Consider the following 10679-nt stretch of genomic DNA (forward strand, 5'->3'; position numbering starts at 1 on the left):
ATTAGGTAATACTTTCCTTGTTTTCCCAAAAATTTTTGCTACACTTTGAGGAAAAGAGACAGATATGAACTCAATTCTTAAGAAAGTTTTATTGAGTAATTGAACCATAAAGAGGAATATAGAGGAACTGGATAGGTGGCTCAGCAATTAAGAACAGTTACTGCTGTTGTAGAGAGTTAAGCTCCTAGCACCCACCATGGGCTGTTCACAATACTGTAACTCCAGCTCTGGAGGATCTGGTACCCTCTTGTGGCTTCTGTGATCATCTGCACATATGGGTGTGTGTGGGCACACCATATGTTCATAGATACAGTGTAGAGTTGACTAAAGACTTCATATGCTCAAGCATATGTTGGCTGTGATCATTTTATTATTTTTGTTTTTATCATAGAATAGTAATTGTTGAGAGAGTTCTCTTTCTGAGTAGAATAGGCAAAAGGAGAGGGTTTCCAGGAATACATGGACTAGATTATTTTAAAACATTGTATTAGCATTATTATTTGTTTTCCTTTAAGAAGGTCATATTTAATATTTATAATGATTAAATGTCTCATTTAAAATCCTATTTTAAATCTTAGCATAGTCTTGCATATTAAAAATACATGCAAATGTACAAAAACTGGAACAAATCAACAAAATGAAGGGAAGTTTTTGGCTCTGGATCATAATTTTCATTGGGCCCTAAATTTAGTTTTATTTTAGGAAATTTTAACATTTTTTTTCAGAAAATTAGTTTTTCTATTAAAATGCACTGTATACTGTACTATTAAACAATTATTTTGTGGAATTGCAAAGTAAATGCTTTTTGCCTAGTGTTTATGATTAATAGATAAACTTAGTATCTTTTGCTAAGACACTAGCTTGCTTACTTACCAAGGAAAATTTAAGAGTAATCGTGATTAGGTGAATTTCTTCTGTAATTTGAAAGTTGGAAGCAGTAGATGCACATAGGTAAGATGGGTGCTTTTCTTTTCACTTGTATCTTGACACCGTTCTTTTCTAACTTCACTCCATGGTTTGTTTTTCAAGTTGGATTACAAGTTAGGTGTTTCAGTGTTGTCCTTTCTATATAGCCAGTTACAATTTCAGCCTGATTTAGATGCCTGTATAGACATGGTTGCTTCAGTTCATACTTAACTAATGCTTCTTAGGTCTTGGCTGCAGATGATTTATTTTCTTTTATTTGGAATAATCTATTATCACAAAATACCAGTAGTCACCTTAAATTTGTAAGAGGAACAATGGTCCTCTTACAATCAAGGCTTGATTCTTTCTCTTCACTTTTATTTTTCTATTCTGAGTAGGATTAACTTAAAGAGTGTGAGTGCCATAATTAGTAGGTAGTGTAATATTTTCTGATATACTTACTCATCCTTCACTATCCATGGGGGCATTGGTCTCAAGAACCCCCATAGATTTTTTTTTTAATTTTTTATGAAAATATATTAGTGGTCTTTCTACATTCTATATTACCTCTATATTACCTATATCTAATACTGTGAAAATGTTATGTAAACAGTTTACATTTATTTGAGGGACAGTAATAGGGAAAAAAATAGGCCCATACATGTTTAATATATATCCCTTCCCGTATGGTTTTGATATCATCTGAAGATGTAAATAGACTTACTATTTTTGTAAACAATTCAAAGGAAACAATAGGAAACTTACGTAAAGCATATTTTTTGTTTTATAAATTTTCATTTTCATTAAAATTTTATTTAATCATATTTTTATGGGGGGTATTGGAGTTACTTACAATTAGTACATGTAGTTCAGTAGATCAAGCTTTCTTAACTGATGTCCTCTTAAATGAATATTTCTTGCCTCTGACATGAATATAGTGCTCAAAGATCCAGACAGCAATCCATACAGCTTACTTGATAATACAGAATCAGATCAGACTGCAGACACTGACGCCAGCGAATCTCACCACAGTACTAACCGTCGTAGGCGGTCTCGTAGACGAAGGACTGATGAAGATGCTGTTCTGATGGATGGAATGACTGAATCTGATACAGCCTCAGTTAATGAAAATGGGCTAGGTATGTAAGCATTTAGGGAAGAGTTGTGTGTGTGTGTGATTGCATTATATTGGTAATGGATGAAGCCTTTTTTTTTTTTGTATAGAATTCACAAATGATTTTTTTAGTGTTTACTTTAAATGAGGGATATAGTTGTCTTGGGCACTTGTTTTCATATTTGTCAGACTATCTGAACTGGGAGGATTCCTTAAAGTGCCCTTTCATGCCATTAAATCAGTCTGAGGTCTCAGTTGATCTACTGTCTACAAACAAAACGTAACTGTTTTAGTCCCTCCCCTTTAATAATTACAGTACATTTTTGTGGGGGCTGCAAGGAACTAGCATGTATTATTAAGGGGCTAAAATGTCATTAACTTTGAGATCCAAGATAATGTTGGAGAGAAATCTTATATTGCTGAATGATGGTGGTGGTTTCAATTACATGGCAATTTGCTTTATTATGAATTAAAGCTCTCTTAATTTCCAGAGGGCAATGCTTTATGCTGCAAAAATGTATATAATTCTTTGTCAATACTGTATGCTTTATCTTTGATGTTTAATTAAAAGTTTCTCTTTCCCTTCCTTAAATGAGGAAAGAAAATTTTTGTTTGTTCTTTTTTGTTTATTTTTTGTCAGAATAGTTGATGGTAAACTTTGCAATTACAGATGATAGTGAAAAAAAACCCCAGCGACGCAATCGTAGCCGCAGGCGTCGCTTCAGGGGTCAGGCAGAAGATAGACAGCCAGGTAACTTGAGTGGGCCTGTTGGTGTCAGGTCACAAGCATGAAAAAAATGTCATGTGTCTGCATTCTAAATATAGTTACATGTTCACATGTGTGTATACATTCAGAATTTGCATTGCATAATTTATTTAACTAATAATACTGCTCAAGAAAATGCATTCTTCCTTCACAGTATAAATGTTTAGTATCTAGTCTTAAGTGAACTAATGTTGTGTCTTGATTTCTTACATGGAAATAATTTCAGTACCTTTACTTTATTCAGTTGGCAGATTCTTCAGATTTAAGATGGGGACTGCCATTGCAGGGACTGTGCTGTGAATTGTGTTTGAGGTTGATTGGCAAAACTAGACAATTGTTTACATGGTGCCTGCTTATTATAGATTGGGCGCCTCATTTGGTGGGAATTACAATACTCAAAATTTTAAAATAAAATGTAGAAGTGTCTTTCTTTAAAGAGGATGCATGTTAATGTTTTTTGTGTTACTGTAGTGTGGTGCTTTTTCTTTGACACATACTAACCATTCAAATAGTATTTACTTAGTTTCATTCAGTATTTTATGTTGTCACAAGTTTTGGTAACTGGAAAGAAACTCGTTTGCTATGTCTATTATTTTGAACACAATTCATTTCCTATGTATAGAGAATCACTGTATATTTACCATGAAGAAATTGTGTATAGTAGAAATAAACCCCTTTCAAACCAACCAATTTTTGCATTATTTCCAAAACATACTCTTTCATGTGCCCCCCCCCCCCCCGCCTCCAATAATGTACATTGTAAACCTTGAAATGCAGAGGTTGTAGAGACATTAGGGAATCTAGTAAAAGGCATTATTTCCAGTTATGAAGAGTTTGTGTTCAAAAGATAGAAGGAAATGTAAAAAGAACTATATACTATAAAAGATAGTGTCCAGAAAATATGTTTTCCCTTTATATTCCTTTTTCTTCTTAATGTTAGAGATATATTTTAGTTGAAGAGGTCATAAACTTGAAAGCAGCACAGCTATGAACATTTTTTTGTCCCTACTTTGCAAGTTAGAAAATTCAGGCTATCAGTATGGGCTCACTAACTTGGAATGACTTTCAACATAACTGAAGCGAGAGATACGGTTAAATGTACAGACACGAAAGTAGCAAAACAGGGTTTCTTCTAAAAGAGTTAGATGATTTTGAATGGAATTAACTAAAATGACTAATTTGGAGTTTTGGTAATTTTAACAGTGATGTGCTGTTGGCATACTATATCTGATTTGTTTTCACTGTTCTTAAGAACCATTGTATTTTCTCTATTCAAATTCCTTTATTTCTAGTCCCCTCTTCAGAGTTTCTTGTTTCCCAGCAGTAGTCCAGGGAGACAGCTGATTGTTGTCTTTCCTTTGGCTAAACTTTCTAGTTGTTCTTATGTCTTATGTAATTAACCATTGAGTGATCTTTCTTCTACTTAGACAATATGACACTCTGGTGGTCTCAATTGATTCTTAAACCCAGGGTCCAGATTATGCCATAAAATTTAGATTTTTTTCATGAAATTTAAATTTCTATTGAAATTTAAGGGGCTGTATTGGATAAGAACTATAAGGCAGAATTAGTAGAGTATACTAATCCCCCAGCATAGTACTAAACATGTTTGTAAACTTCTTGGCAGTGATTTTAAATTGAGAAGCTATTTAAAGACTTCATGATAAACATTCCTTATAATTTTGAAGGAAAGCAGCTTTAGATTTCAAATATCTGTAATTTTTCTAATAAAAAGTTTTGATTCAAGATGCTTAATAAGTTCATTAAGCAGTGAGTTACTAGAAAGTTCTTCAGTTAGGACGTACATTATTAAGATGAATGAATTGTATTTTACAATTCAGCCTTTAAATTGTATTAAATTATTTTGTTAGTTGCATGTGGTATGAGTCTAATGGACCAGTTCTACCCAAACATAGTGCCTTTAAATATGTAAAATTGACTTGTTTTTAATTTTTAATTCAGGGCTTTCTTAAACCTAGTCTGAGATAGGAAATAATATAAAGTTACGAATTTTGAGTTTCAAGACCTGACCTGAGGCCAATGTTGTACTAATACAAAAAGAGGTCATTTATTAGAATGATAGATAAGGTTTAGTTTGCTTCCTGATTCATTAATTTTTCTCCATTTCAGACCTAGCAAGATAGCAAAGTTGATAGGACAGGATCTCTATTATAGTGTTCTTTCCCACCCTGATAAGCGTCCAGCACATGTTGAGGATTGTGGTTTATTGTCTTAATTTGCCTGTACCTCCTTAAAGTCAGAACATCAGATAGTTTAAATACTGTCTAGCATGATATGTTAGGAAAGAAACAGAAAATAACACACTTGAACACCTTGATTGTGCTGTTTTTCCTGGGGCAGAGAGATAACCAAAACCATAAAGCTTTCTTTCACATTTTTACTCCCCTCACTATGATTGGAATCACTGTTGCCCCTGTCTCCATTACTGCAACGCCCTCTGCACTTAGAACAGTGCACTCGCAGGGCTTGTTCTTGGTGGTAGGTTGCTACACCACATTTGTCCCACAACCTTAGATAAACCAGGACATAGCTGGATTCCTGGGAAAAAGGACTTCATTCTAGATTTCCTCAGGCTCCAGCTGAAAAGGATTTTTCTATTGTCAGTACTAAAATCATAGACACATTTTTTTCAAGCCTTGCTTTTGTTCAGAGGTGGGTACCCAGCGTAAAATTTTGAAATTGGGTGACCCACCACTAGTTTATTTTAATAGTGAAATTATTCTTTATCCATAATAGAATTTAGAAATATTTTTCAACACCTGTAATTTTTTTCTCATCTTTAACAGTCACAGTTGCAGATTATATTTCTAGAGCTGAGTCTCAGAGCAGACAAAGAAACCTCCCAAGGGAAACTTTGGCTAAAAACAAGAAAGAAATGGTAAGGAGAATTTAACCTGTAGGGTTTTTGTTTTGTTTTTTATTATTTCCATATTGTTTAGATTTATTTATTTTTTACTTAATTGCTGTATGGTCAGTTGTTTCCCCTAAGAGATTATTTAAAGAAGATCCTTGCTTCTATCCCAGGCCCCTGATAAATGAAGATATGCATGCTTGAGCCTGAGACATTGTCCAGAGAGATAGCACTAAATTTAGCATTTACTTGATTTGATAATTAGAAGGCTGTATACTTTTTGTCAGTAGTGGGAATAGACCTTTTAAGTTTCATTTGTATTAAATGTTTTCAGTGATAAATACACGAATTTCAAAAAGGTGAGTAAAATGGCTGATTGTTGTTCTGCTTACTGCATTGACTCTTTTACACCATTTATATGGTGAGCTTCCCAATGGTCATAATACTAAGTACAGGTTTCATTGAACAGTGCAGGTGCTTTCTGTGATGTGGGCACTCATAGGTACTAGAAATCATAGAGTTTTAAAACCCTGATACTGGAGTGCATTGGTATTTGTTTTAAACGTAAAATCAACTTTCTTTGTGGCATATGAAAGTTATCCTATTTTTAAAGCTAATGTTTATAGTTATTTTCCTCCTCAGCTACAGATTTCTTTTTAAAGATGTTGAAAAAGTTGTCTCCCTTTGACAGGCAAAAGATGTGATTGAAGAGCATGGTCCTTCAGAAAAGGCAATAAATGGTCCAACTAGCGCTTCTGGCGATGAAATTCCTAAGCTACCGCGTACTCCAGGAGAAGAAAAGACTAAGACCTTAAAAGAAGAGAGCACTCAAGAAGCAGCAGTCCTGAATGGTGTTTCATAACTGAAGGAAGTTCCTAGTTTACAGTTCTTTTACATTACAGTTACAATAGTGCTTGTACAAGCTTGCCAAAGATAGAATACGGATCGCCAGTCTTACATCGCACTTTCAGTTCCTCCATTTGGAATTCAGAAAGGGGAGGGATCCTGAAGAAATCATATGTTAAACATACTTTGACACCTACTGTGTTAAAAATATATCATCAGATGTGCCTTGAGAATAGTATATGTAACATTAAAAAAAAAGTTGCTGGCTATAGGAAATGTTATTTTGTTTTCAAAATATGGCAGAGATGGGGGGAGGTGGGTGGGGTGGGGTCCCTAACGTAATATTCTTTATGAAAGCATTAGCTGCTTTTGTTACATTTTTAATATGCAACCACTTCTTCACCTGAGGAAAACTAGAATGAAGCAGTCTAAAATATTTTGCACTGAATTGTAATTTCTTCATTAGTTTAGTCTGGAAACTGGTCTGTTTAATGTGTTTTTTAAATGCTGTTTGTAGAGGCAATTCTGCAGACCACTGGAAATACATGTGAACTCATCTGCAGGGATACTGGGTGATATTGGCAGTGACTGTTCTACATTGAGGCTTTGTTTGGTTTATTTATTAAAGTGTACAGTATTTAAAAATCAAACATAGCTTTAGTTGAAACACTAAGCTGATTAGTCATGTCCATTCAGACATAGCCTGAACTACTGAAAAGATCCATTTCCAGAAGGTTTATTCTGTATAAACTACATGTTTAGTCTTCAGTAGAATATCTTTCACATTTTCTTTCTACCTATTTTTTTTCTTCCCTCCCCCCTTTTTGATTTTGGTTGTTTGATGTGCAATATGTTTTTGTATGCAGGTAGTAAAATAAACTTTGATCTTCCATTTGCTGATTTTTAACTTTCTACTTTTTATGCCAATTGTTTCAAAGTAATAGGAGTACTTACAGGCCTAGAATAGATAGCATTCTTTGATTGCTTTTCAGAAGCATTTATTTTGTTTCTCAGATCTAGTGTTAAACTCTAACCATTTAATCATTTGTAATGAACCCTCCAAAGTCTTAACACTTAAAGTTTTGGCTAGTAAATGATTTAGGAAATGTATAATGTCTTTGCCATTAGAGAAACATCTTTGTATTAAATTCTAATCAAAGGCAATTTGTGGAAGATATGGGAGGCAGAAGATAAGCTTTTCACTTTTGCCTTTATTTAGTTCTTTATTAAAAACTTTTTAAAGTATGGTAAGCAGTTTTTAATAGGCCAATAATGTGCTTTTTGAGTGATAACTGATTTTGAAGGTTTTAGTACCAATGATTGAAAATCAGTAATTAAAAGTTTAAAGAGTTTTCATTCAGAAGACTTAATTTTATGAAGCAATTTTCAGGTGGAAGTTTAATGATAAAATATATACTTCGTGGTTGTAAATCAAATATTTATGGACTTAGGGTTTTGCTCCCATTGGACATGTGCTTTGTGTCATTTGAAGTTTTTTTTATGGACATAATTTGTTAATTATGTCCATAAAAATGTTGAACTTGTTTTATAAATGAAGGACAATTCACATATAGTTACAAATGGGCCGTTGTTTATTAGATGTGTGTAGCCGTAGCCTGTCCCTTACATTCTCATTGATATTGACATGTACTGACACTAGATTTAAAACAAAACAAAACTCTATGTTAAAAGTTTTGAACAGGTAATAGAACTGTGAAGTGAGTTATGTATAGTGAAATCTTGCACTATGTTTATAGAACATGATATACCAGATTAAATAACCATAACCTCATTTTCAAAGTATTGAAAACAAGTTAAATAATTGGCTTTTTATTACTTGGCTCTATGTACATGGGTCACAAATTGAACCATGTTGGATAAAGAGAATTTTGTGTCTGTTATGACTTGAAGTGTTTTACCATTAAGCTACATCCCTAGCCTACAAAGGATTTTAATTCCCAGGTTGAAAAAGATAACACAAGAAAGTATAATTTTTTAATTTTCATGTCAAGTTCTCTGAGATCTTTTTGTCATAAAGATTAAACTATCTTAAAAATCAAGTACAGCTGAAACACTTGAGGAACAGGATTTAGTAATGATTAAGAGCTGAGATTTCATTACCTGAATATAACCACCCAGTGACTTAACCCAATAGGCACCAAAGAATTACAAGTTTTTTGGGTTGTTTTTTTTTTTCCTTACAGATGGATTGGTCAGAGTTTTATTTAGTGTCAGTAAAAAGCCACCTCCCCAGAGGTAACATGTCGATTCAGGTTGGCTTCTGGTGTTTTAGCTGCCAGCCTGGTTAAATTACGAGTGGAAATCTTTGCTGTAGCACATACTACACAAAATGTGAAATGAGAAAAGTGTATTCTGAAAGGGTTTGTGCAGCCCAAAGCACTGAAGTATGTAGACAGTGTGGGATTCCATATAAACCTGAACTGATTGTGAAGTAGGAATGCAGATTATGGTAGAGTCAAAAATGATCTGGTTTTCCTGAAATTTCTTAGGGGGAAGAAAGTCCAAGTAGAAACGCAAAAAAAAAATTAATTTCTAATGTGGAATTCAGCAGCATGTCAGTCCAGTGGGTTTTTACTAATTTAAGTTAGGTAATGCTGAGTCAAAGGCAAGGGATCTTGCTTAAATGAGTTACTTTTAAAAAGTGCAGATGATACTGGACTTTTAAAGCAGAAGAACTCAAGCACATCAGGCACTTAGTGAGGAATGAGAAGTACTAGGTAGGTTACTCTACTGCATCTCTCCATCACCCTTAAGCCAAAACAGCTGCTACAGCTGACTGCAATTTGACTTGGGCATTATGTAGCCTGAGGAAAGTGTGTAGAAGTTGATGTGTCCTCTGCAGACATTCCAATTTTCTTGTGGCTCAAATAATTAGGATTCCTAAAAAACTTGTGTGCACTAAGGAAAAGTAAATAGGAAACTAGCTATGTATGAAGAAGGCATGGGTGTTGTCAGTAAAAGAGAATTACATTTTGTACTTGGAGCTTTGTGGAATTTGAAAAGGATAGGATGTTTAAATCTCATCCCATCTTAATATGCTTTTTTTATGGCTTGCTTGGAGTCCCCCATACCAATTTCATTACCTCCTAACAGGTTTAATCAGGGTGTTGTTCCTAACCTGTTTAATATATGGCAAGAGTTTGGGTTAAACTGTTGAAATCAATTCCAGTCTAATACAGTCAGTCTTTGAGCAAGTGGTGTTAACTTCGAAGTATGTATTTACTATTGGTTGAAACACATCTATAGATTATAAACTTATTGTTATTTCATTGTAAATTATTACTCTTAGGGGTCAACAATGGCCACCTACTGACAGTTTTTGTCAAATTAATTACATGTTTTAAGTAAAAGCACTAGGAATTCAGGAAGGAGTTCATGTTAGCCATCAAGGTACATGCAAACTGTAATAAAATACCGTTTTTTAAAAATTACTTATTTTGGGTGATGTAAGGAATTGAACCCAGGGCCCTGTGCATGAAACATAGAGTTGTATCCCTGGCTTGCTTTCTTTCTAATTAAGCTTGTAATTTTGGAGACAAGTCTATACAGTCCATCATAGCTTTAAACTCAGTAATCTTCCTGCCTCAGGTCCTCTGATGTTGGGGTCACAGGCATGAACCAGAATGCCTACCTGGCTGCACCGATTGATTTAGATGTTGACCAGGTTTGGCTTTGACTTCGGTCAAAGCTTCGGTCCCACCCTTCTGTGTACCTGAGAGTACAGACAGACCTGACCACGATTCCCCAAAGTCCACTGTCTAATCCTTTAGAAGATTGGAGATGATATAGGTAAAAACATAATTTTGTCAATTATTCTCTATAATCGGGAGAATTGTACTAAGCTAACCTCTTGCTGTTCAGATGTTAATGTAAGGACTCTAAAGTAACATTTTAACCTTATGAGTATGAAAGTATTCACAGTGGTGTGTTGGGAATGTCCATCCCTGACATTACCAGTTAGGCTCAACACAAAAACCAGCTCTCTCCTTTCTCAGCCTGGCGACCTTTTGTATTTTGTAGCAAGTGTGTCAGTTGGCTTTAGCCCCACTGCTGTTATGTCACTTAGTGAATTATTTGTTTTGGTAGTTGTACCTTAGTGATTTTTAGAATTGCTCTGTTGACTAATCTTATAGTTTTAAACAAAAACTAGTTAT

General features: G+C 34.3%; 1 protein-coding gene across 5 annotated transcripts in view; it reads left to right on the forward strand.

Annotated features, from left to right (window-relative positions):
- Nucleotides 1–7404, forward strand: part of Fxr1 (FMR1 autosomal homolog 1) — a 46653-nt gene extending 39249 nt beyond the window's left edge. Inside the window, exons 15-18 of one of the 5 annotated variants that reach the window (XM_028762816.1) lie at nt 1845–2045; nt 2691–2771; nt 5594–5685; nt 6350–6780. In XM_028762816.1, the coding sequence (XP_028618649.1) occupies nt 1845–2045; nt 2691–2771; nt 5594–5685; nt 6350–6520 (545 nt within the window). In that variant the 3' untranslated portion in view covers nt 6521–6780. Of the gene's footprint in view, nt 1–1844; nt 2046–2690; nt 2772–5593; nt 5686–6349 lie in introns of all 5 variants that reach the window. The other 4 variants (XM_028762790.1, XM_028762781.1, XM_028762806.1 and 1 more) reach the window with 4 other exon arrangements.
- The last annotated feature ends 3275 nt before the right edge of the window (nt 7405–10679 follow it).

Source organism: Grammomys surdaster, unplaced genomic scaffold (assembly GCF_004785775.1).
Source record: "Grammomys surdaster isolate TR1022 unplaced genomic scaffold, NIH_TR_1.0 62, whole genome shotgun sequence".
Lineage (NCBI taxonomy): Eukaryota > Metazoa > Chordata > Mammalia > Rodentia > Muridae > Grammomys > Grammomys surdaster.